The sequence below is a fragment of the Salvelinus alpinus genome, chromosome 36 (genome assembly GCF_045679555.1).
Source record: "Salvelinus alpinus chromosome 36, SLU_Salpinus.1, whole genome shotgun sequence".
Classification (NCBI taxonomy): Eukaryota; Metazoa; Chordata; class Actinopteri; order Salmoniformes; family Salmonidae; genus Salvelinus; species Salvelinus alpinus.
In genome coordinates this window covers 18,501,440-18,528,321 of record NC_092121.1, presented here as the reverse complement: position 1 = coordinate 18,528,321, position 26,882 = coordinate 18,501,440, and the positions used below count along the sequence as shown (strand labels likewise).

Sequence of the window (26,882 nt, the reverse complement as noted above, 5' to 3'; positions counted from 1 at the left end):
AGATGGAATTGAAGACTCATAATTGTATTTTGTGACAGAGGTTGATGGTCATTTAATTACAATCTCAACTCATTATAGTCATGAAGTAACTATTTTACGCTGGCTAGTGGGCATCAATGGAATTGCATTGGGAAAGACTGCGCACAGCCACGGGCGACAACTGACTCTTGAACAAGAAAATCGATATGGCTTTACGAAAATTGATTTTTCGCGTCTATGCATTGAACAGCACACCTCATTCTGTAAAGGTTTTGAATACTCATATGTCTGCCTTTAGTGTATTGAGTCCTAACACCGACTTGAGAGTGAAACATGACCGACACAACCTCTGCTTTTCTATCAACCTGGACGGCGAAGGTGAGCGTGAAACAGAGCAGGGATTGCCATTTACAACCAGAGGGTTATAGTAACTCGAGGCCGGTGTTCATGCATGGCCCACTTGGGAACGTTCCTAGTTAGGATCGCATGACTGTGGGGAATATAATATGTTACAAATATAAATAACATTTTACTCTCTTGGCACAGGACATAAGGATAGCGCGGTTCTGCGCTACAAATTTACGAGCAAGAAGGAGGTAGATCTACTGTCAACTTATGTACCCGAGTCTTTCAGGGGCAAAGGTGTTGCAGCTCTCCTGTCAAAGGTAAACTGTCATGACTATGGAATCCCATTTCCGCCACCCCCAAAAAATGTAAAGGCCCAGTGAAGTCAAAAACGTGTTTTAATGTGTTTTATATGTATTTCATCACAGGTTTGAATAATACTGTGAAATTGTGAAAATTATGATAATGCCCTTTTAGTGTAAGAACAGTTTGAAATGTCATTCTGTTTTGGTGGGATGGAGTTTTGGCCTGCCTGGTGACATCAACAGGCGGTAAATTAGTTAATAGTCCAATTAAATATTGTTCCAAACTACTCTGCCAATAGCAACTCGTTTTCAGTTTTTCCCTCCCTACTCAGACCACTCCCAGACAGTCCTTAACTAGGCAAGTCAATTAATAACAAATTCTTATTTACAATAACGGCCTACCAAGAGGCAAAAGGCCTCCTGTGGGGATGGGGCCCAACTTGTTTAAATGTAGGACAAAACACACATCACGACAAAAGAGACACCACAACACTACATAAAGAGAGACATAAGACAACAACATAAAATGGCAGGAACATGACAAATCATGGTAGCAGCACAACATGACAACAACACAACATGGCAGCAGCACAATATGGTAGCAGCACAAACATGGTACAAACATTGTTAAGCACAGACAACAGCACGAAGGGCAAAAAGGTAGAGACAACAATACATCACGCAAAGTGTCAGTAAGTGTCCATGATTGAGTCTTTGAATCTAGAGATGGAGATAAAACTGTCCAGTTTGAGTGTTTTTTGCAGCTCGTTCCAGTTGCTAGTTGCAGCGAACTGAAAAGAGGAGTGACCCAGGGATGAGTGTGCTTTGGGGACCTTTAACAGAATGTGACTGGCAGAACGGGTGCTGTATGTGGAGGATGATGGTTGCAGTAGGTATCTCAGATAGGGGGGAGTGAGGCCTAAGAGGTTTTTATAAATAAGCATCGTCCAGTGGGTCTTGCGCCGGGTATACAGAGATGGCCAGTTTACAAAGGAGTATAGCGTGCAGTGATGTGTCCTATAAAAGGTTGAGATATTAAGTCCTCGCCCTAGGGAGGACTCCTGGTCCTTTACACAGACACAGAGACAACAACTGTGAGTGGTCAAAAGAGCTAACAGTGCTGAGCTTGCTTTATGCAGGGTTGCATCATGTAGGACTTTGCATCTGCAATTAAAAAGTTATTCACACAACAAACCATCGCTATTGTGTTGATTGATTAATTGCAGTCAATAATTTTGGATTGAAAAGGTCTATGTAGCTTAGCCGCACAAAGTTCGAATATAAATCAAATTTGATCACATTCATATTTTCTATTAACACTAATAAATGGGCCTATATTTAATATATAATTTAGGTTGTAAATACATAGCTTAGGCTATAAATACATGACGTTACTGCTTTGTTTCCCTTGCCCAGAGGGAATCAGAGTGCTTAGGCTTCTCTAGGCTACCTGCAGCTGTGGTTGTTATCAGTAGGCTACAGTTGATCAGTTTGTGCTCAAGTTGACAGATGGAAATCACCACACAATGCTACAAATAAATAAACATGGCGCGGCAGGTAGCCTAGTGGTTAGAGCGTTGGGCCAGTAACCGAAAGGTTGCTGAATCGAATCCCTGAGCTGACAAGATAAAAAATCTGTTGTTCTGCCCCTGAACAAGGCAGTTAACCCAGTGTTCCTAGGCCGTCATTGTAAATAAGAATTTGTTCTTAACTGACTTGCCTAGTTAAATAAAGGTTAAATGTAATATATATATATACTATATGTATGATTTACCATCTCTATATTTTAGATAATATTGACTTTTTTTATGTGGTGGGAATTGGCTTCCATACATGACTCATGATGTCTGTGGTAACAATAAAATAGTTGCATGTTTGGTCATATTTTTTAATTGCAATATTATTATTATTATTTGTTAATACATTTTAACCATTCTCTCCTCTATTCAGGCTGCCATGGATTTTCTGGTGGAAGAAAACCTCAAGGCCCTTATATCTTGTTGGTATATTAAGAAATATGTTGAGGAAACCCCACTTCTTTGTTATAAGGATCTTATTATATTCTGAATAAGCTGCATCCTTGATGAATTGTGGTTGGAAAGAATGGTAATTGTAAAAATACAAAATACTTAAAAATAATATATACAGTACTAGTCAAAAGTTTGGACACACCAACTCATTCAAGGGTTTTTCTTTATTTTTACTATTTTCTACATGGTAGAATAATAGTGAAGAGAATCAAAACTATGAAATAACACATATGGAATCATGTAGTAACCAAAAAAGTGTTAAACAAATCAAAATATATTTTATATTTTATATTCTTCAAGGTAGCCTTGATGACAGCTGACAGAAAATGACAGATGACAGAAACGGAAGTCCACCATTACTTTAAGACATACAGGTCAGTCAATCCGGAAAATGACAAGAACTTTGAAAGTTGTACAGTCGCAAAAACCATCAAGCGCTATGATGAAACTGGCTCTCATGAGGACCACCACAGGAAAGGAAGACCCAGAGTTACCTGCAGAAGATGAGTTCATTAGTTACCAGCCTCAGAAATTGCAGCCCAAATATATGCTTCACATAGTTCAAGTAAAACACACATCTCAACATCAACTGTTCCGAGGAGACTGCATGAATTAGGCCTTCATGGTCAAATTGCTGCAAAGAAACCACTACTAAAGGACACCAATAATAAGAAGAGACTTGCTTCCGCCTAGAAACACGAGCAATGGACATTAGACCGGTGGAAATCTGTCCTTTGGTCTGATGAGTCTAAATGTGAAATTTTTTGTTCCAACCGCCGTGTCTTTTGCGACGCAAAGTACGGATGATCTCTACATGTGTGGTTCCAACTGTGAAGCATGGAGGAGGAGGTGTGATGTGTGGGTGTGCTTTGCTAGTGACACTGTCAGTAATTTATTTAGAATTCAAGGCACACTTAGCCAGCATGGCTACCACAGCATTCTGCAGCGATACGCCATCCCATCTGGTTTGCGCTTAGTGGGATTATCATTTGTTTTTGAACAGGACAATGATACAACACACCTCCAGCCTGTGTAAGGGCTATTTGACCAAGAAGGAGAGTGATGGAGTGCTGCATCAGATGACCTGGCCTCCACAATCACCCGATCTCAACCCAATTGAAATGGTTTGGGATGAGTTGGACTGCAGAGTGAAGGAAAAGCTGCCAGCAAGTGCTGAGCATATGTGGGAACTCCTTCAAACTGTTGGAAATGCATTCTAGGTGAAGCTGGTTGAGAGAATGCCAAGAGTGTGCAAAGCTGTCATCAAGGCTACCTTGAAGAATATAAAATATATTTTGATTTGTTTAACACTTTTTTGGTTACTACATGATTCCATATGTGTTATTTCATAGTGTTGATGTCTTCACTAATAATTTACAATGTAAAAATACAAATAAAGAAAAACCCTTGAATGAGTAGGTGTGTCCAAACGTTTGACTGGTACTGTATGTATATGTTTATATATATATATATATATATATATATATATATATATATATATATATATATAATATATATATATATATAATAATATTTTATAATAAATTATAATAATACATATGGATTATCAGCCTGCTTTCAGTCTACCTTATTTTGCATTCTCTGACCATGCCTTTGAGAAATATTTATTCAGGAGTACGTTCAATGAGAGGCCAAAATAAGCAACCATGTTTGAGTCACTTCAAATGTAGCTTACTATTTCCATCAGAAAGGAAAAAGTATATTGATAGAAATAATTATTCTTTATAAAGTTGTCTGTTGTATTACTTGCTTGTTTAAATTATTTGTGAATAATCTCTTATATTTGTTTGTACATTTTTCATTGATTGAACAATTGTCATTTCTATAATAGATTACATTGATATCAAACACCCTCTCCTTGTCATGTCTTCAGTAGAGAGCTACCCAGTCTAGTCCGGGTCTTCATAATTTTGTTTTTGTTCTCAAGAAATATAACACCTGCAGAATAGAGGATAGACTTTATTGATTGAATCATCACAATTCAGGATTTGTACAGAATAAAAATAGGATAAAGAAACACAATGTTTTTTGCAAATCAAATGACAGTTTTTAATCTAGTCATAGATAGGGATCCTGTATTCATCTCTGAATACTCAAGAAGTAAAGAGTAATCTCCTTTAAAATATGATTATCTGGAAGTGCCAGTGGGTTTAAGGGCTTTAGTTCTAATCAAGAGGATATTGCCTTTCAGGACAGCAGTATAGTGCTCAGACCTTATAACTCTACAATTACTACTGTACTAGGGGGATTTGGAAAGTAACCTTATCCTTTGGACCGGTTTTGGAGAGACAAAATACGGTTATTATAATGGTTCCGCACTGATGATACAAGAACAATCTTTGTTGAAAGAGCTGCTATTACTACAGTACGTTACAGACACTTTTTTAGTTCCAATTAATGTAACATTTTGTATTAAATATTCATTGGACATGTTGAGGGCAGTTATATTGTGTGATAATAAGGAAAGATTATTGTGGGCCAGTGGTGACTAATTCATTTTCTGGGGGCGTTTTAAGCTTGATTGGGTATAGACCAAAGATCCTTGAAGAGCAATACACCTTTTGAAAATAACATGACATAACAATCTCTTAGTACTCAGCTCAGAGGTCAAGAGTCTTATCTGTGATTGCAGGATGGGGAGGCATACAAGGTAAAAATGTCACATGTGGGGCCACATTAGCATACTATTGTGAACATGCCTCTGCATACATTTAAGAAGATCTATATAGGTAATCTGCTGGATTCAGAGAATTGGATTGAGATTCAGCACGTTGGAAGAGAAGAGGAGCGGGTTCTATAGAAACAGTTAACAATTACTATTATAGTCATTTCTCACAGTATACCTATTTATTTAAGAACATGTTTAGGAAAGTTTACCTTTACAAAGCACTAAGAACTAAAACAGAACCACAAGCCATTAAATAAATATTTGGAAGAAGTATTACAGCACAATGTTGATTTAACCTCACAACAGACCATTATGACTTGCCTTGGAGCAGCTGTGAAAAAGACCTGTCATTTCAGTTGCAGAAATATCTCTTCCTGTTAACTACAGATAAGCAGCTCTGCTTCGTTATGAAGTAAGACATAGCACAAATATATTGATCACACTTACATGTATCTCCCTTCAGAGTTTGAGTGAGTTACCATCTTTATTTCCTGAGACTAACAATTCAGCAGATGACACTTACCACTTAGCAGCAAACCTACAGTGGACAAATATCTCTATCACCCATCTAACTTGATTTGAGTGTCACAATAGTATTGCAGTGGTACAGTACAACATAAACTCAGCAAAAAAAGAAACGTCCTCTCACTGTCAACTGTGTTTATTTTCAGCAAACTTAACATGTGTAAATATTTGTATGAACATGACAAGATTCAACAACTGAGACATAAACTAAATAAGTTCCACAGACATGTAACTTACAGAAATTGAATAATGTGTCCCTGAACAAAGGGGGGGCGGGGGGGTCAAAATCAAAAGTAACAGTCAGTATCTGGTGTGGCCATCAGCTGCATTAAGTACTGCAGTGCATCTCCTCCTCATGGACTGCACCAGATTTGCCAGTTCTTGCTGTGAGATGTTACAACACTCTTCCACCAAGGCACCTGCAAGTTCCCGGACATTTCTGGGGGGAATGGCCCTAGCCCTCACCCTCCGGTCCAACAGGTCCCAGACGTGCTCAATGGGATTGAGATCCGGGCTCTTCGCTGGCCATGGCAGAACACTGACATTCCTGTCTTGCAGGAAATCATGCACAGAATGAGCAATATGGCTGGTGGCATTGTCATGCTGGAGGGTCATGTCAGGATGAGCCTGCAGGAAGGGTACCACATGAGGGAGGAGGATGTCTTCCCTGTAACGCACAGCGTTAAGATTGCCTGCAATGGCAACAAGCTCAGTGATGATGTGACACACTGCCCCAGACCATGATGGACCTTCCACCTCCAAATCAATCCCACTCCAGAGTACAGGCCTCGGTGTAACACTCATTCCTTCGATGATAAACGTGAATTCTGTCTGGTCCAGCGACGATGGGTTTGTGCCCATAGGCGATGTTGTTGCTGGTGATGTCTGGTGAGGACCTGCCTTACAACAGGCCTACAAGCCCTCAGTCCAGCCTCTCTCAGCCTATTGCGGACAGTCTGAGCACTGATGGAGGGATTGTGAATTCCTGGTGTAACTCGGGCAGTTGTTGTTGACATCCTGTACCTGTCCCGCAGATGTGATGTTCGGATGTACCGATCCTGTGCAGGTGTTGTTACACGTGGTCTGCCACTGCGCGGATGATCAGCTGTCCGTCCTGTTTCCCTTAGGCGTCTCACAGTACGGACATTGCAATTTATTGCCCTGGCCACATCTGCAGTCCTCATGCCTCCTTGCAGCATGCCTAAGGCACGTTCACGCAGATGAGCAGGGACCCTGGGCATCTTTCTTTTGGTGTTTTTCAGAGTCAGTAGAAAGGTCTCTTTAGTGTCCTAAGTTTACATAACTGTGACCTTAATTGCCTACCGTCTGTAAGCTGTTAGTGTCTTAACGACCGTTCCACAGGTGCATGTTCATTAATTGTTTATGGTTCATTGAACAAGCATGGGAAACAGTGTTTAAACCCTTTACAATAAAGATCTGTGAAGTTATTTGGATTTTTACTAATTATCTTTGAAAGACAGGGTCCTGAAAAAGGGACGTTTCTTTTTTTGCTGAGTTTATGACTGTTCACTGACAGAACTAACCATGTACGCACACGCACACGCACACGCACACGCACACACACACACACACACACACACACACACACACACACACACACACACACACACACACACACACACACACACACACACACACACACACACACACACACACACACACACACATACGATCAGAGATGCTTGGGGCATGTGAGGCTGTGGAATGTAAGCCGTAGGAAGGTGAATTCAGTAGAGGGTAGCAGCAGCATCCTCACATCTTCACCCATCGTTTCTCCACCCTATAATCCAATGTGGTCATTTTCCAGAACAAACAGATTTATCTGAGATAACAGACGCGTAGACATGTCTCTGCTTCTAAAGTGATCTTTAATCCCTATGTATTTACAATGCACCGGGTCTTATTAACAATGATCCCAGATGTGATGCAGAAACCAGGTCACCCTGCACTGCACAGCAGGTATCCTGCATGACGGTAACGCCTCGATCACACCGACAGTTTTTGCATTTTGGTACACCAGAAGTACATTCATTTCCAGTGGAACGCTGCATTTGCCTTGCAGCATTGCGTTGCAGAGGCATTGCAGTGCATTCTGTGTAGTGCATACGTTGGATTTATCAAATGTGTGCATCATACTGTGTGCGTAAACAACTTGACAGAAATTGTAGCAGAAGGTGAATGTTGAACACACATATCCAGCTGATGCTGTGTATTTTAGGAAACCAGTGATGGACACAGTCTAATTTAGAGGTAGATGAAAGACTCTATTATTTTGCCAACCTTCAGATGTGAGTCTGGAAGAGAAAGACAGGGTCCCTGTATTGAAGCCACATCATTGGTGGCAATACCTTGTGCTTTCACAGCAAACTGTTTGAATTCTCTCTTCAAATGAAATTAAATCAAATGTTATTTGTCACATGCGCCAAATGCAGCAGGTGTAAACCTTACTGTGAAATGCTTACTTACAAGCCCTTAACCAACAATTCAGTTTTAAGAAAATATAATTAAGAAAATATTTACTAAATAAATCCAAGTTAAAAATAAATTAAAAAAATAACACAATAAAATAACTTGTCCTATCTCACATGATCCTTGCTTCAAATGTAACAATAAATGCTTTGTTTAAACTATTGTGTTCCCACTGAGCAAAAACTGGTTGAATCAATGTTGTTTCCACGTCATTTAAAAAAACTTAGTTTAAATGTGATGATGTTGAATAAATGTGGAAACTGATTGGATTTGAAAAAAGACATCAATGTAAGGGAATGTAGTCACTTTTAACCTAAATTCAAAGACATGGTGACATTTTTTGTTGATTTCATGTTGAATTCACGTTAGTTGACAACTCTACCAAATTTAAATCAAAACTAGACGTTGAACTGAAGTCTGTGCCCAGTGGGTTATTTTCACTGATATTTCCACAGCATATTATTTGATCCAATATGAATCTCCTGGTGCCTTCATTTATGCAAAGCTTGTTAAGGCTTCTCTCCACCTGAAGGCTTGTGAAGGCTTCTCTCCACCTGAAGGCTTGTGAAGGCTTCTCTCCACCTGAAGGCTTGTTAAGGCTTCTCTCCACCTGAAGGCTTGTTAAGGCTTCTCTCCACCTGAAGGCTTGTGAAGACTTCTCTCCACCTGAAGGCTTGTGAAGACTTCTCTCCACCTGAAGGCTTGTGAAGGCTTCTCTCCAGCTGAAGGCTTGTTAAGGCTTCTCTCCACCTGAAGGCTTGTGAAGACTTCTCTCCACCTGAAGGCTTGTGAAGACTTCTCTCCACCTGAAGGCTTGTGAAGGCTTCTCTCCACCTGAAGGCTTGTTAAGGCTTCTCTCCACCTGAAGGCTTGTGAAGACTTCTCTCCACCTGAAGGCTTGTGAAGACTTCTCTCCACCTGAAGGCTTGTGAAGGCTTCTCTCCACCTGAAGGCTCGTTAAGGCTTCTCTCCACCTGAAGGCTTGTTAAGGCTTCTCTCCACCTGAAGGCTTGTTAAGGCTTCTCTCCACCTGAAGGCTTGTGAAGGCTTCTCTCCACCTGAAGGCTTGTGAAGGCTTCTCTCCACCTGAAGGCTTGTGAAGACTTCTCTCCACCTGAAGGCTTGTGAAGACTTCTCTCCACCTGAAGGCTTGTGAAGGCTTCTCTCCACCTGAAGGCTTGTTAAGGCTTCTCTCCACCTGAAGGCTTGTGAAGACTTCTCTCCACCTGAAGGCTTGTGAAGACCTCTCTCCACCTGAAGGCTTGTGAAGGCTTCTCTCCACCTGAAGGCTCGTTAAGGCTTCTCTCCACCTGAAGGCTTGTTAAGGCTTCTCTCCACCTGAAGGCTTGTTAAGGCTTCTCTCCACCTGAAGGCTTGTGAAGGCTTCTCTCCACCTGAAGGCTTGTGAAGGCTTCTCTCCACCTGAAGGCTTGTGAAGGCTTCTCTCCACCTGAAGGCTTGTGAAGGTTTCTCTCCACCTGAAGGCTTGTGAAGGCTTCTCTCCACCTGAAGGCTTGTGAAGGTTTCTCTCCACCTGAAGGCTTGTGAAGGCTTCTCTCCACGTGAAGGTTGTGAAGGCTTCTCTCCACATGAAGGTTTCTCTCCATGTGAAGGTTTCTCTCCACGTGATGGCTTCTCTTCAGCCTCTTGCGTCTATTGTTTGTCATAGCTTTTCACTTATAAGGATGTGCATTGGATTTCTGGTAAACTACATCTGAGTTTGAATCAGAAATGGCATTATTTGATTATAATACCATGGATTGCTCTTTAAAGGTTCCACTAGAGTACACAGATCATATTCAATTGAGGGACATAAGTGGAGTTGGCTCCAATGTCAGATTGTACAGTGACCATTTCCTGGTAAACCGTGTAAGCTTACAATACACAGTTTCCTGTTCAGAGGAGATTTCACAGTATCAGAAGTGACCCATATGACCCATAATGCAGTCATTATTGGGCTGTCCTTCCATAAAAAAAGATTTTCACTATGATGCTGCGAAAAAAAGCAGAATCAGACACAAACCCCCTCCCTGTATGACTTAATACCTCTGCCTGGAGATTATCCTGGTTGTATTACCAACGCTTCCTATTACGTCATGATGCCTATGTACAGGGCTTTCTGTCTGTGGATGCAAAGAACAATATTCAATCATTGCAAAACAATAATGTGTGTTAAGTCATGCAAGGAACCCCAAAAAAATCTGCATGGTCAGCTGTTCCCATATATGCCTCAAAAACTGTAATATGAATTGCAAATAAAAATCTCTTTAACAAGTATCCTACTTTATTCAACCATAAATCAATATTTATTGAGGAAATTGTCACCTGAAAATTATGTCAAAGCTGAAATGAGTTGCCTTGTGGTGTTATTTCCCTCCTGACCAGCATAATACCATAGCCTGAGGAAGGAAAGCAAATTGCCTGTCTAATGCAAACATTGAGAAAGAAAGTTATCCTAAAGCTGATGCTACAGGATCATGGCTCAACAGTTTAAGTTTGAGCAGTGAAACCCGCCTTCTCTACCATCCCTCCAATCAAGGTAGAGCAGCACTGAAAGATGCGCACAGCATCTCCAGATGATGGTTAATATAGCAGTGTCAGATGAGCAAGAACATACTATACTAACTGTGTGTGGAAACATTACACCGTCGTATATGTCCAACAAAATATTGTTATTATAGAAAGAAGGATTTTTTGTTGTTGCGATGAACAGTTTAGAGATCAACAACGTGTCAATATGGGATGACGAGCGTATTTGGCACTTCGCTTGGAACAGCCGGTGCACCATGTTTTTGGGCATGGAATTATGATGATGTGCTTTTGCTTACAAGAATAGCAGATGTACCGAAAGAAGAGATGTGTTGTTCATAGAATGGCCTCAATTTGTTTGTGGAAGAAGGTATGGCTGGTTCTCATCACATTCAACAAGACGTTCCGCGACTCCTGCATAAACTTCTCTTCGTGTTCTCCCTTGCTGTGGTTTGCGCGTCGCTGTACTTCATTCTCTCCGGCTGCTGTGATTTTATTTTAGTGGATACTGCGAAACATTTGAAGCAAACCTCTCAACTTTTACCTTTGACTGAGCTGTTCCAAAGGAAGAATGCCTCATTTGAGAAGAGGGCTACAGATGTCGGTGTGCGCTCAGCATCCCACGTCCGCAGCGCAGGTGCGACAGGTGCAGTTGGTGCGCAATCAGCCAATGTTGGTAAGGACTGGACCGCAGCAAGGAGACTACCCCAAGCAATCATCATAGGGGTGAAAAAGGGCGGAACACGAGCTCTTTTGGAATTCCTAAGACTTCATCCTGACATTCGAGCACTTGGCTCTGAACCCCACTTTTTCGACAGACATTACTCACGTGGGTTGAATTGGTACAGGTATGAACCTACCTACCTATCGATGATGATGATGATGATGATGATTAGAATGATTATGATGATTAGAATGATTAGAATGATAATGCTGAAACACACATTTGTGTTTGGTTGATATTTGTTTATATATATTTGATATTTGATTGAGGAGTGTTTCATTGTTTGCATTCGGATTATGTTTACAACTTGCAAAAGGTGTAGAATGATGCACATTCCTCCTTGGAATTGCTGCTTGCTCATAGTCAGCCGTGTGTATTGCAGGTTAAAGGGGTTATTTAATGGCTGGGGGAATTTCTCTATGGGCTGTCCTACATTTACTTATTTTTATACATTTATTTAACCTTTATTTAACTAGGCAAGTCAGTTAAGAACAAATGATTATTTACAATGACGGCCTAGACCCATCAAACCCTAACCAATCATAGCCGGTTGTGATACAGCCTGGAATCGGACCAGAGTCTGTAGTGACACCTCTAGCACTGAGATGCAGTGCGTTAGACCGCTGCACCACTCGGGTGCCCTACATGGCCCATACATACACTCTGAAGAACAACTGTAAAATCAATAACACATATTATGGAGCAATGTTCTCTATGCCATTATTATGGTTCATCCACCTCTGGCCTGCTCGCCTCCCTACCTCTGAGGAAGTACAGTTCCCGCTCAGCCCAGTCAAAACTGTTCGCTGCTCTGGCACCCCAATGGTGGAACAAACTCCCTCACGACGCCAGGTCAGCGGAGTCAATCACCACCTTCCGGAGACACCTGAAACCCCACCTCTTTAAGGAAGACCTGGGATAGGAGAAAGGAATCCTTCTAACCCCCCCCCCCCCCCCCCCCTTAAAAGAGTTAGATGCACTATTGTAAGTGGTTGTTCCACTGGATATCATAAGGTGAATGCACCAATTTGTAAGTCGCTCTGGATAAGAGCGTCTGCTAAATGACTTAAATGTAATGTAAATGTATTATTTTGTCATTTTGACTGTTCTCCAAAAACAAATAAATGTACCAAACATTCCCCCAACTCCTGAATCTAACATCTGCTACATGATCACTCAATCAATCAAACTTTATTTATATAGCACATTTCTTACAACAAATGCATTTCAAGGTGCTTGGGCCAACAGTGCCGCACAATATGGACCTTGTTCTCTCCCTTGTTTGATGTCGTGTGGTGAGCGGTTATTTTAGTTTTTTAAACATCTAATTGACCAACTTTGGTTCAATTATTTGAATTCCATTTTGTTCAGTTTTCTTCTGTGCGCTCAATTCGCTCATTGTACAGTTTCTCTAGAGATACATCAGATCCAGCCTCAGCTGTGCGATGTAGTAAGGAGTTGTAGTTTCCAACAGGCTAATATTCTATTGTTTAGCGCGTAAAACGTGAGAATTAACTACAATGACCACAATTTCTTGCGCATCTACTTGTCCGGTCTTTGAATTATTTTACGCCTGCTATGGAAGAGACAGAAGAATGTGCGATCATGAGGTGCTATAGAGCAGCTGTTTCTTCACGAGGGTTTATCTCTACCTTAAAATACTGTACATGATCTAAGTGATTGATATTTGTCATTCAGCAGTCATAAAAGTATGCCTTATTTACTTTGAAGGACTACAAAATTGTGATTTTGTCAGACTGCATAGACAGCAGCTCAATAGAGATGAGATGATGATTTAGGATTAAATAATAAAGTTATTAAATAAAACAAATGTAATATACACAACAACTAAAATATTTTATTAAAGTAATGTGAATAAATTATGGTTAATAAGGGATAAGCAGTAATGGACAGTCACTACCATCATGTGACTTTTATTGATTGTTTTATTCTGTCTTGTTACAGCATTCAGGCCACACAATGCATAGTGCATTTAATTAATGTTTTCAAAAATTATTGAAACTTGAAATTGAAAACCGTGATTCTTTTTTTATAATCGGACCGAACTGACCTCAAAAAGCACTAATCGTCAAAAAGCATTAATCGCTCAGCACGGTTGATGTCTGAAGTATCATACTGTCTGTTCCCAAAATGGAAATATTCATCAAGCTGCTTGATCAAAGTATAGCACCACATTGTCTAATGAGAATATGCACTGGAGTATGCATTGTTTCTGCTGAGAGGGAAATAATCATGGCTCTTTATTTAAACACTACCCATGGAATTGAACTCGATCTTGATAATGGTTAGATAACAGCTCCAAGGGAGAAAAGCTGAGTGCAAATGCCAAGCGAGTCAATGCAACACAAAAGCTACATATTCTGCCAGTGCTAAAATCTGTCTCCAGGGAAAATCAAAAGTGGGCTCACTAATGGACTTTGCTTGTATTTGTGTGCTCCCTCCCTCCTTCTTTCTCCCAGTCTCTCTTTCTTCCTTCCTTCCTTTCTTTCTCTCTTGTCCTTCCTTCATCTGGATTTCTATTCAGGCAGACAGCCGACTGTGTCCTCTCTCTCTCCCTGGTAGCACATGCTCTTACAAGGGGTGTGTACGAGTTTCAGTGCCCCTCAGCCCTCAGCCATCGTTTAGTTGAATGGGAGTGTATTAACATCCGGCAGGGAGGAAGAGCTGAGTGAGGCTGGAGAGCACACTGGGGAAAACTATATAACACCATGTCAATTATTAAGAACCAGCAGGCCTGTTGGCTTCATTGGCACAGGATGACATAGAGATCTGTGGGGAGTGAGCATGACCAGATAGGTCATGGTGTTAAGGGATGATTCAGTCCCTTTATTTGGCTGTAGGCCTCAATCAATAGTACCTTGGATTGGTTGATGGTTATTCAAAGAATTAACCCTCTCTCTTGGATCTAAAACAAATGGATATGATTATATTCTAATTTGGCTGTATTTTGTGTATTTGATATAAGATTGAACAGCCTCATTGTCCCTCTCAGGAACCTGATGCCCAACGCTCTGGAGGGCCAGGTGGTCCTGGAGAAGACACCCAGGTACTTTGTGACGGCGGATAGCCCCGGCCTGATCCACGCCATGTCCCAGGAGGTCAAACTGATTGTGGTGGTGCGTGACCCTGTGACCCGCGCCATCTCTGACTACACCCAGATCATATCCAAGACTCCGGGCGTTCCCAGCTTCGAGACCCTGATGTTCCATAACGGGACGGAGGCGTTGAAGGTGGACTCCCTGTGGAGCCCCATCTGGATTGGCCTGTATGCTCTGCACCTGGAGAGGTGGCTGGCCCACTTCCCCTTGGAGCAGATCCACTTTGTCCATGGGGAGAGGCTGGTGAGCGACCCTGCAGGGGAGCTGGGCAGAGTCCAAGACTTTCTGGGCCTTCAGAGGATCATCACAGACAAACACTTCTACTTCAACAAGACAAAGGGTTTCCCCTGCCTGAAGAAGCCAGAGGGCAGCAGCAAGCCCCACTGCCTGGGCAGAACCAAGGGCAGGCCACATGCTGACATCCACCCTCAGGTCATCCTCAGGTTACGTAAGTTCTACCATCCACACAACCTGCGCTTCTACCAGATGACAGGGCAGGACTTTGGCTGGTAGGATGGGAGCCTACAATGAGGTGGAAAAAAGATACAGAGGAAAGTGACAGCGACATCCACGGTCGGAAAGCAGGTCCTCAGAACTCTGTGAACTTACCCTTTACTCCACTAGATGGCAGTCCTTCACCAACAGAGGCTTAGACGGTATTGTCGAAGTACTGTAAACTACTTGGAAAAATGTGTATTTGTGGTCATTTTTTTCTGTAGTCAGATTGAGCAAGTATTACCATAAGAAATGACATGGCATCCCTTAATTTAAATCCAAGACAATTCAAGGCAGCTGCATGGGCAAATAGTTGAAATATTTAGTAGAGTCCTGCATTGATCCATTCAGCTAGTAGTCGTTTGCAGTTGGTTTTCATTTAAATATTCCTTAGTTATGAGGGGCATTTAAACCCATTTCCTCAATATTACCAAGAATCATAGACAGATTCACAGTCTGAATTGTCCTTCATTTCTGACAAAGTTTGTGCTCAATACATTTCCTGTGTATGTTTATGGATGCTGCCTTTTTCTTCATTACATTCTGAAGCAAATATTAAGATCCAACTTTCTCTCAAACACAAACTTACATACAGCACATATAAACATAAGCACCATGTTGTAACCTACTGTACGTGTTGGAAATAGCCATCTGTACACCAAGCATCCATATGGAAACTAGACTTGGCTGATATTTGCAGCCCCATGCCGAATGTGGCAACAAAACTACTATCATAGCTTGTAAAAACAGCTTCACCATCTGCTCCAGAATAACAGTAATGATAAGAATAGTCATGGCCTTGGCTCTAGAAACATACAGGAGGAGGTTGAGGACAAGTGTTGTTTATTCAGTCAGCTCCATGTTCCTTTAGCCATAATATTAGTAATGATCTTCTCAATGGGATCCATTATGCCCTATACAGTCTAGTGAGTTTGGGATCCTGTATATGAGAGACAATTTATGGTCATTTTAATGAAGAGGTCACCAAGCCTGGTCCTGTAAAGCCTTATAGATATCGTAGGCCCTCTTCTGATACTGTGAAAATGCATCCTTTCTTCCTCCCCTTTGTGTTTTGAATTGGAACCTATCCAATCATGTTGGAGCAGTCAAGGGAGGATGGTAGGTACATTCTAACAGTATTGGAATGGGGCCCTGCAGGCCCAGGGTTGGTGACCACTGTCTTAGCAGTAGGCCTCTCCCTGTGGTTCTGTCATGCTGTCCAGGCCCATTACATAGGCTGCTCCAGTGGAGGGTTTGTGCCCATTGACAGGGAGGTCCAGAGGCCCAGCATTTCCTTCTCCCCATGCAGGCACAGCCGTCAGGTACATGTCCCACATCTGCTCTGGCAGGTCCATCTCCAGCAGCTTCTGCTTGATCCTCAGGTTCTTCTCAATGTTCCGCCGCTTGTACTTGAACTCTACGATGGTCTTGGTGTACCTGTTCAGTGCTGTCACCGCAGAAGCCATGCAGGTGGCAAAGGAGCCCCATGCTAAGCTGGGCAGGGGGAAGAAGAAGTACAGAGGGTGTGATTAACCTCAGCATGCACGCTCTCTCCATCATGACTGTGCTACTGTACATGGCCTCAGAATGCTAGCGTCGCTTAAAATTGCACAAGTATCACATAGCTGGGTATTAGAGTTTAATCAGAGACAACTCCTATTGTACAGCACCTAGTGTAACGGTAAGTGACCTAGTCAGTACATACATGTAGGACCAGCTGTAGTCCCAGGTCTTGGGCCTCCAGTCCTCCGGACCCATAGCCACAGCCAGCTGAAAGGCCGTGGTGAACATCATGTGGGCAACCATCCCCAAAAGGCCTGGATCCCGAAGGACACAACACAATACAAAACGCAAATAAAGTTGGTGAATGAAAACCTGAGATAATATGAGACTATATATTTTTTGGGTATAATGGTTGTACCTTTCAAAAGCACTGGTATAAGTACAGCAAAAAAATTGTATCTGCAATTGATATTAGTAGTCACAGGTGGCAGTATTGTACACGTTATGAATTGAGGGCTATCTTTCACTTATTTTAAAAACCTTGCATGAGGACAGGTGTTAGTGTGAACAACATTGAGATCAGTCCATTAATTTTCACCATGATCATGCTTCTTTATTCCCTGGATATTCAGTTTATAGTATTACTGGGGAAGCTGATAGGTTACATTAATACAGTTGCAGCCATTCCCCTTCATAACAATGACAGAAGAGAGAATGATGAAGAATCAAAGCCCACCACAGCACAGTGTTCCCTCTACTCTCTCTTTCTCTGCTGCCTCTTGGCCATCTCTCTGCCAACATTCTGCTCGTCTACAGCTGCTTTACTTGGGATTAACGCCCTAACAACAAGAGGAGGGGCCAGGAGAAGGTGGGAGGGGAGGGGTGGGGGTACTCCTATGGGTAGGCCTTGTCTTGGCCCAAAACCACTGTCCCATCTCCAATCCGATTAGTCCAAAAACCAGCAAATCCCCAGAGGCATTGTACACAGACCATAGACCACTGCTCTACGCGCTATGTTAGCACTTAGCTAGGCTAGCTTCTCTACAACTGTACCTCCCCGAGCAAGGCTCCCATCCCACCCTGCTTCTATTATTGCTCTGCTTTTCTGCTAAAAAAATCATATTCACATTCATATTTGTACCACAGACCCAAGGAGAGTTAGTTGTAGGGATTCCACAAATTCTGTGGTGCATAAACCACATTTTAAATGTGTATATTCACTCCTACTTACCCCCACAATACAGTTTGACAGATGGATAGCAACACAATAACTATTATTGACAATACAGTGAGTGAATCTAGATGAACAGGACTCCTGATTGACATACATTTTCTCAACAACATCTTGATTCCCCTCCTATCAGCTTTGGAAATGGTCTTTGAAAGGATGAAAACTGTAGATTCAGCAGTGTACTGAATATCGTATCTGTAAAATTGAAATAATCCATTTAGGATATGGACTAGCCACTGTCACTCTGGCCGGCCTCTGCCTGCCTGGGATGGTTAGTGGGTTGCATGCATGGTATTAGATGATGTAATCCCCTTGGTGGGTAGTGTTACACACAGACACGCTGGCCTCTGCTCTACTGTGGAGCTGGGACTCCGAAAGCCTGTCTACTGTAGGCTTTCTATCCAATTTGACCAGCCCAGTGCCAGCCTTAGTGTGATAGCGTGGCATGGAGGTTGACATGGCCTCTGGTCATTGAGAAACAGAGCCAGGGGATGTCCACTCACTAGTGTGCCCCCTCTGTGAAGCTGACTTCATAGTTAAGGATGCAGGGAGATAATCAACTCCTCAATGGCTGGTGATCAGCTTTGAGTGACTGTATGAAAGTATTATTTGATGACTTGTTCATTTGACAAATGGTGAATGTCACATTTTTAAAAATATATATGATTGTGTACATCATTACCAGGCACAGATGTGTTACCTGACAGTGCGGTTAACATGGCAGCAAAGGCGTTGAGCTTCAGCTTGTTCATGACGCTAAGGCAAGGACACAGCTCTAACCACATGAGTACACCACCCGTGAACAGCAGGATGAGGTAGAGACACTCAGCTGTGATGCACAGCCACAGGACCCCTGGGAATAGAAGGAAGAGAGGAGTCCCTGTCTTGATATATTTTTGATGACTGGACTTATATAAAGTTGTGGTCAAGAGGACAATATAGATTTATCAGGGCTTTACACTACTAGACTGAAAGATAATCATTTTATAAATGGGTTTTACCTACCTTTTTCATGGTCAGGTGCAATGTCTTTAAAGTCTCTGCAGTTAAAACCTGGAAGCAGAGAAACATTAATTTAGTTCATGTAGCCTAGTCTTGTTCTTTTTCTTATCTTCTTATGTAAATTGTAGTTGTAGAAATAGGTAATGCAATCAAAACAATTTTTACTCTTCTTCGTTATTTTCTATAGATGAAATATAAATGTGTTAGTATGCACAGAAGCATCAGCAAAATGGTTATGATCAGGATTTTCACCTTCATGTTGTTTGACCAATTACTCCCCAAGATAAATCGCTTACCACTTTTAAAATCAGACCCTATCCATTATCTGATAGTGGTGTCTCCAGTCCTCATGTCTCCAGTCCTCATGTCTCCAGTCCTCATGTCTCCAGTCCTCATGTCTCCAGTCCTCATGTCTCCAGTCCTCATGTCTCCAGTCCTCATGTCTCCAGTCCTTTTTCTATCCCACTAAGCTGTTTGTTCTGTCACACCTCAGGACTGGCTACTGCTGACTCTCACAGCTGTTTGTTATATCATACCTCAGGACTGGCTACTGCTGACTCTCACAGCTGTTTGTTCTGTCACACCTCAGGACTGGCTACTGCTGACTCTCACAGCTGTTTGTTATGTCACACCTCAGGACTGGCTACTGCTGACTCTCACAGCTGTTTGTTCTGTCACACCTCAGGACTGGCTACTGCTGACTCTCACAGCTGTTTGTTATATCACACCTCAGGACTGGCTACTGCTGACTCTCACAGCTGTTTGTTATATCACACCTCAGGACTGGCTACTGCTGACTCTCACAGCTGTTTGTTATATCACACCTCAGGACTGGCTACTGCTGACTCTCACAGCTGTTTGTTCTGTCACACCTCAGGACTGGCTACTGCTGACTCTCACAGCTGTTTGTTATATCATACCTCAGGACTGGCTACTGCTGACTCTCACAGCTGTTTGTTCTGTCACACCTCAGGACTGGCTACTGCTGACTCTCACAGCTGTTTGTTCTGTCACACCTCAGGACTGGCTACTGCTGACTCTCACAGCTGTTTGTTCTGTCACACCTCAGGACTGGCTACTGCTGACTCTCACAGCTGTTTGTTCTGTCACACCTCAGGACTGGCTACTGCTGACTCTCACAGCTGTTTGTTATATCACACCTCAGGACTGGCTACTGCTGACTCTCACAGCTGTTTGTTCTGTCACACCTCAGGACTGGCTACTGCTGAGTCTCACAGCTGTTTGTTCTGTCACACCTCAGGACTGGCTACTGCTGACTCTCACAGCTGTTTGTTATGTCACACCTCAGGACTGGCTACTGCTGACTCTCACAGCTGTTTGTTCTGTCACACCTCAGGACTGGCTACTGCTGACTCTCACAGCTGTTTGTTCTGTCACACCTCAGGACTGGCTACTGCTGAGTCTCACAGCTGTTTGTTCTGTCACACCTCAGGACTGGCTACTGCTGACTCTCACAGCTGTTTGTTATGTCACACCTCAGGACTGGCTACTGCTGACTCTCACAGCTGTTTGTTCTGTCACACCTCAGGACTGGCTACTGCTGACTCTCACAGCTGTTTGTTCTGTCACACCTCAGGACTGGCTACTGCTGACTCTCACAGCTGTTTGTTCTGTCACACCTCAGGACTGGCTACTGCTGACTCTCACAGCAATCATAGCAAATCAATGTTGGGTCACAGAGTTTCTGCAAGCATTCCAATTCTTGCACTCAATGATCTCCATACTGTAAAACTCCTACTAAAACTGATGCATCGTTATAACGTCAGTCCATTTCAGTAAAGTCAACACAAGTAACCTGATACCAAATAGAACATTACTTTTTGCTTATTTTATCAAATCTCAAAGACTAAAAAAAGAAAAAACAACATGATGATGTAATTATGTAAGTAAATAGTAGATTGTCAAATCATTTGCATCTTGATCTTATTTTAGTCTCTCCCAATGTACTTCCTCATTCACTTCCTGTTGTAATGTACCCAAACCACATCAGGTTTAGAGAGCATGGTCACACAGGACCAGCTGCTGAGTGGCCAACATAGTCGCATGTTCTATTTCAACATTTCTGCAAGTTGTACATGAACGTTATTTACCATTCATGTCAGCAGCCTGCTCACAGGAGAAGAAGATGCCGGTGTGGAACTTCCTCATCAGGAACTTCTCTTCTCCCGACTCCCAGATGTACTGCACCAGCCGGCTGTCATTGATGTTACTGCTGTTGAAGCGAATGCAGTACGACTGCCTGGTCGTCACCGGCCCCGTGCAGAAAGGCTTGACCACCTTCCTGGTCCCCTCGCACCAGAAGCTAGTGGTCACTGCTGACAGGGCACACGTAAATGCTACAATGTTGAGGGTGAGCGCCAGGGACCCCCGCCGACTGCACTCTGTCCCCATGCTGGAGGCTGGGCAAAATGAAATGAAATGAAAAGGCAACTAATCCAGGCTTTCGATATGTCGCCGCTGTGTTTCGCCTCTCAAATATATCTCAAATCTTCATAATCTTGTGGCGTTTGAGGTTCCTTGAGTGATGCTGTATGTACATCTCTCCTGTGGCTCTAAGGATGTGCTGCCTGCTACCTTTATTGAAGGATTCGTTCTCTTCCTTGCTTGCGCTCCCTTATACTCCAATCCTCCAATCACTCTTTTTGTCTCTCCCTTGTTTATTTGAACTCTCTCTCTCTTTTCTTTTCTGCTTGCTGTGGTCTCTTTTTCTCCCATCTTTCTCCACCCATTCACCAAATGCGTAATTTATTACACAGGACAAATTATATTATAGACCTCCATTTTATTGTCATATCTAACCTAGGCGGTTTCTTTGAGCATAGTAATAAAAAATATTAATTTGGGCTTACTCTCTAATCTGGAACAAGGCTCTCGCCAATGCCAACATTGGACTGGACATGTTCTGGCATAGTTGGGCATTACTGATGCATGTTTTCACAAACTACAGTGAGTGTACAAAACATTAAGGACACCTGCTCTTTCCATGACATAGACTGACCAGGTGAATCCAGGTTAAAGCTATGATCCCTTATTGATGTCACTGGTTAAATCCACTTCAATCAGTGTAGATGAAGGGAAGGAGACAGGTTAAATAAGGATTGTAAAGCCTTGAGACAATTGAGACATGGATTGTGTATGTGTGCCATTCAGAGGGTCAACGGGCAAGACAAAATATTTAAGTGCCTTTGAAAGGGGTATGTTAGTAGATGCCAGGCGCACCGGTTTGATGGTGTCAAGAACTGCAACGCTGATGGGTTTTTTACACTCAACAGTTTCTCGTGTGTATCAAGAATGGTCCACCGCCCAAAGGACATCCAGTCAACTTGACACAACTGTGGGATGCATTGGAGTCAACATGGTCCAGAATCCCTGTGGAACGCTTTCGACACCTTGTGGAGTCCATGCACCGACAAATTGATGCTGTTCTGAAGGCAAAAGGGGTACAACTCAATATTAGTTTTGTACACTCAGTGTATAATTTCATCATACTGTACCTGCTATCATAAAGGTCAGATCAACTCAAAGTATGACAGTGACTTTAGGTTGTGAAACACACATTATTGCATGAGGCTGCAGATCAAGCATCAACATGTGTGCATGCAAAGTCAATCTGTTCCTATTTGATAGCCTGGTGATTGGCTTATGCAGGATGTTACATGCAAATGTAGGCAAACTGCTTTGGGAAATAGGCTTAAGAGATGACAGATGTTGGGAGAAAGGATCCTGCATTTTCTTCAACTGATTTGTCTTGTCCATAACTACTCTCCACCAATGAATACCAAGAGGGCAGCAAGTGCCACTTCCTTCACTGATCAGCAGTTGTGGCCTACCTATTGGAGTTCAGTGCATGGAGCTGACTTGAGTGACACAGAATGGACACAGGGTCACAGGTATCTAAAAATCTCCACTGTGTTGGTGAGGTGCAGTAATTCTTGACATGGAGCTAACATCCAACACCACTGAATGATTGTTTCTATTCAGAGAACATTTGTACTCAGCTTTCTGAGAGACCAAACGTTTCTGCACAGACCGTAAAAACAAAGGACCCAGAAGGATTGTTAGATCAGGGAATGAGGAATTAATTCCTCATGGCAGAAGTTATACAGTACACTGTGGAACTACCATGATAATGCTTAGTAATGATATTACATCTTATGTAATACCAAGCCTTAAATGTACTCTCTTGTGACTTAATGGGGCAGTGTCACTTAATAGATCCAACAGAAAACAGAGATGACAGAGATGACTCTGCAGATTCAAGTGGTGGGGAAAACAGGGCAATAAAATATGTATAATCAATCAATATTTGACATACTATTGGACACCTCCTATTGGAAAGTAAGGCAGACCCAGTGAGCTGAGCGTATACGATTGCAGCACAATGATGTTTTGTTAGAAATTCTGTAAACATAATCCATATGTTGGTATATTGCCTTCCATGTGCTATTCGCCTTAAAAAGGCACAAATACCAAAACATTACTTTCAAGTGAGTGGAACCAGACCGAGGGTTTGAGACATTTTTCCTTGTATTCTTGTGGTCATCTTTCAATTCTGTAGTATGTTGAGGGTTGGGTAATATTTTCCCTAGGAAATATAGTCTACCCTTGATTATGGGGCCATCTTAGTTGATTTACAATATTATATTCAATGATATGCTTATGACCCAATTACTTTGAGTCCATACTGTTTGAGGGAATTTTGATATATAATTTTGGAATGTACACTTGCCAAATGCCCAAAGTCTATATCTTCACCAGCTTCAGAGTAGGGCTGAAAAACATTCACCAACAACTGTCTACTTCCAATTCCTCCTATTCTTATATAACAACCAATAAAAAATGAACATGATTTCCCCTCTCAACTATACCTGTATTGTTTTTGTTTTTGGCCAGAATCCACAATTTATAGAATCAAAAATTACCAGCAGTAGATGAAACATGCAACCTTAAAACTCAAAGTTTACAAAGGTATTCCAGCTAAAATCAGGATTATCCTCAATCTGAATCTATTCATGTTTACCAGGCAAACTGAGCACCATTGATGGATGAGGACACTGACCTTGTTCAACTCTATGTAGATACACACTGCTCTGAACATGTCAGCACGCTCAGCTGTTGAGCTGACATCCTGGATGTCATGAGAAACATGCATACACTGGGCTGTACAGAAGCAAGCAAACAGCAGCCTACAGTACCATCTTATTTTATATAACAATACATTTAGATCTGATATACTTGTGAGAGTTTAGATGCCAATGTAAGAAATGTTGATTTTGGCATCATGATGGTACTGTAGGCTGCTATGTCCTGAGGCTCTACAGGCAACACCACTCAGTTTGTTGTTATGGATTTAGATGTCCACTTCCTTCTTTTCCTGTAAATAGCCAGGAAGTTATTATAACTGGAACTCAACTTACACTACTATATCCTGACCATTATAAAGAGATAAACTTCAGTAATAACTAAAACATCAATCTAATTTCCCACCGACATTTTTTACAGTAGTATTTCTTAATGCTGCTTACATATATTTGAGATACTATGATTGGGTTAACTTGCCATCTGATTATGCAAGAGAAATTCCAGATTGAAGGCATAGGAGTGCTTTGAGTGCTTAATCCATTAAAATGTTCAGTACATAAATATGAGTTAGGAATCCATCTGGCTGAACATTGTGCTCAGCAGTTATGATTTGCACAACTATGTTTGTGTCCCCTGTGTCACACTGCCATCACGTCAGACATAAGCTGGTTACACTAGCTTCATTCCCTCTATGACATCAGTTGGTTTTACTAGGTAACACATTAGATCAAGACCTAAGCTGATATGAGCTCTGCTGGGGCTGCCAAAACTAGAATGAGATGCAGTTAAATGAATAACACATTCACACACACCATCCCACCAAAATACTCTGAAAACCCTGAAAGTTATTTAGGTACGGTATAAAGTTATAAAGATATACGGTATAAAGTTATAAAGATGCTGACATTAACACCAATACCATTTCCCCCATTGTGTCATAGATGATCAGACGTACAGTACTGTAAACGGGTTGCTTAGACTTCACTCTCTTGTAACAAGAGGGCAACGCAAATACCTTGAGCTGAGCTCAGCACACTGACATATTAGCCTGGTACCTACACAACATACCACTAACACCATAACACACATAATGCTAATTGTCTCACTATCATTTACAGTTTTTATGCTGTTAATACCATTGCCAGTCATAACAATTTACTTGAAGATGGTATTATAGGCATCCATATTATTGATCATTCAAATAATAATTCTGAATTTCAAATCAATTACTCCAGAGAACGCGCTTCCACTGCTCCAGAGTCCAATGGCGGCGAGCTTTACACCACTCCAGCCGACGCTTGGCACTGCGCATGGTGATTTTAGGCTTGTGTGCAACTGCTCGGGCATGGAAACCCATTTCATGAAGGTCCCGAAGAACAGTTCTTGTGTTGATGTTGCTTCCAGAGGCAGTTTGGAACTCGGTAGTGAGTGTTGCAACTGAGAACAGACGATTTCACGTTCTACGCACTCCAGCACTCGGCGGTCCCATTCTGCTCCTAGACGTTTCCACTTCACAATAACAGCACTTACAGTTGACCGGGGCAGCTCCTGCAGGGCAGACATTTGACAAACTGACTTGTTGGAAAGGTGGCATCCTATGACGGTGCCACATTGAAAGTCACAGAGCTCTTCAGTAAGGCCATTCTACTACCAATGTTTGTCTATGGAGATTGCATGGCTCTGTGCTCGATTTTATACACCTGTCAGCAATGGATGTGGCTGAAAAAGCCCAATCAACACATTTGAAAGGGTGTCCACATACTTTTGAGGATGTAGTGTATAACAACGTTTCCTTGTTTAAATCCCTACCTTCTGTAACCAATACTGAAATAAAAATTGCTTTACAACACTACGTAAAAACCTTGACATATGTCAATGACATGGCAATGTTGACATGGTCTGAGCAGGGTCATCTAATATGGGTGTCAATATTGGCAAAGACTCTGTGGAAACATGAATCATTTTCAGGAATTTAATCTAAATTAGCCAACGTTTCTAATTACGCTGAGCATTAGCCAGTTCTAGTAGAGGAGTGTATGATGCTGTGACAGAGCTGTCAGAGTAAAGCCATCACTCTCACAGCACAGCACTTACTCAGCTCAATTCCTGAATTCATTCAGGTCCAATTACTAAAACAGCAGATGGCCCAGTAATCTGCCATGAGACTGTTACAATGGAGAGACTATTCATCTCATCTCCCTATGCTAGCTACAGGGACAGCCCCGAGCTGCTTCACAGACACGAATACCCTGCTCTACAGGTGGGCTGAAACTTGCACACCTTTCACCCTGCTCATTCACATATCTTGTTTACCACAAACCAGGTAACCGGCAGGTAGCCTAGCGGTTAGAGCGTTGGACTAGTAACCAAAAGGTTGCAAGATTGAATCCCCGAGCTGACAAGATAAAAATCTGTCGTTCTGCCCCTGAACAAGGCAGTTAACCCACTGTTCCTAGGCCGTCATTGAAAATAAGAATTTGTTCTTAAATGACTTGCCTAGTTAAATAAAGGTAAAATAAAAATTAAGTCAGTGAACATCACTGTAGTGTCAACTACAATAGGTGAAATAGGATGGTAGTATCAGTATTTTTCAATGGAACAATGGACATATTACATCCAGAAAGCTCAATCTAATCCTTGGCTAATCTTAAACTGTATCAACCTGTATTATGCAAAGCTTGATGTCATTGTGCCTGTATGATGCAGACACTACTACCTCATTGGACCCTAGAAAATATGTCAACCTCGTATGACGTAGTTATCCTCTTTATCTTCAAGACAGCTTGTCTGGTATTTAAGTAGCGATGACCATA

The 26,882-nt window shown here is 42.0% G+C and overlaps 3 protein-coding genes across 3 annotated transcripts; 2 read left to right on the top strand and 1 right to left on the bottom strand.

Annotated features, from left to right (window-relative positions):
• Positions 1-134: 134 nt before the first annotated feature.
• Positions 135-4,165, top strand: LOC139565116 (protein NATD1-like). Its single transcript, XM_071385204.1, has 3 exons — positions 135-357; positions 526-644; positions 2,580-4,165. Exons 1-3 carry the CDS (start codon positions 186-188, stop codon positions 2,694-2,696), a joined length of 408 nt encoding a protein of 135 aa, XP_071241305.1. The 5' UTR covers positions 135-185; the 3' UTR covers positions 2,697-4,165.
• A 6,883-nt stretch (positions 4,166-11,048) lies between these two features.
• LOC139565307 (heparan sulfate glucosamine 3-O-sulfotransferase 6-like) lies at positions 11,049-17,038 on the top strand. Its single transcript, XM_071385522.1, has 2 exons — positions 11,049-11,740; positions 14,603-17,038. The coding sequence occupies exons 1-2, from the start codon at positions 11,265-11,267 to the stop codon at positions 15,246-15,248; spliced, it is 1,122 nt and encodes a 373-aa protein (XP_071241623.1). The 5' UTR covers positions 11,049-11,264; the 3' UTR covers positions 15,249-17,038.
• On the bottom strand, positions 16,411-21,579 carry LOC139565306 (germ cell-specific gene 1-like protein). Its single transcript, XM_071385521.1, has 5 exons — positions 21,078-21,579; positions 18,970-19,017; positions 18,665-18,817; positions 16,936-17,047; positions 16,411-16,724 (listed from the first exon to the last, which is right to left on the bottom strand). Exons 1-5 carry the CDS (start codon positions 21,376-21,378, stop codon positions 16,412-16,414), a joined length of 927 nt encoding a protein of 308 aa, XP_071241622.1. The 5' UTR covers positions 21,379-21,579; the 3' UTR covers position 16,411.
• Between the last annotated feature and the right edge of the window lie 5,303 nt (positions 21,580-26,882).

Bases quoted from the DNA above. Each gene is read 5' to 3' on its own strand.
- LOC139565116 (XM_071385204.1), top strand. From the start codon at position 186: ATGGCTTTACGAAAATTGATTTTTCGCGTCTATGCATTGAACAGCACA. The intron at 358-525 runs GTGAGCGTGAAA...CTCTTGGCACAG, and splicing joins TATCAACCTGGACGGCGAAG to GACATAAGGATAGCGCGGTT. The intron at 645-2,579 runs GTAAACTGTCAT...TCCTCTATTCAG, and splicing joins TTGCAGCTCTCCTGTCAAAG to GCTGCCATGGATTTTCTGGT.
- LOC139565307 (XM_071385522.1), top strand. From the start codon at position 11,265: ATGGCTGGTTCTCATCACATTCAACAAGACGTTCCGCGACTCCTGCAT. The intron at 11,741-14,602 runs GTATGAACCTAC...ATTTGATATAAG, and splicing joins CGTGGGTTGAATTGGTACAG to ATTGAACAGCCTCATTGTCC.
- LOC139565306 (XM_071385521.1), bottom strand. From the start codon at position 21,378: ATGGGGACAGAGTGCAGTCGGCGGGGGTCCCTGGCGCTCACCCTCAAC. The intron at 18,818-18,969 runs GTAGGTAAAACC...TTCTATTCCCAG, and splicing joins TGCACCTGACCATGAAAAAG to GGGTCCTGTGGCTGTGCATC. The intron at 16,725-16,935 runs GTATGTACTGAC...CCCCCTGCCCAG, and splicing joins GACTACAGCTGGTCCTACAT to CTTAGCATGGGGCTCCTTTG.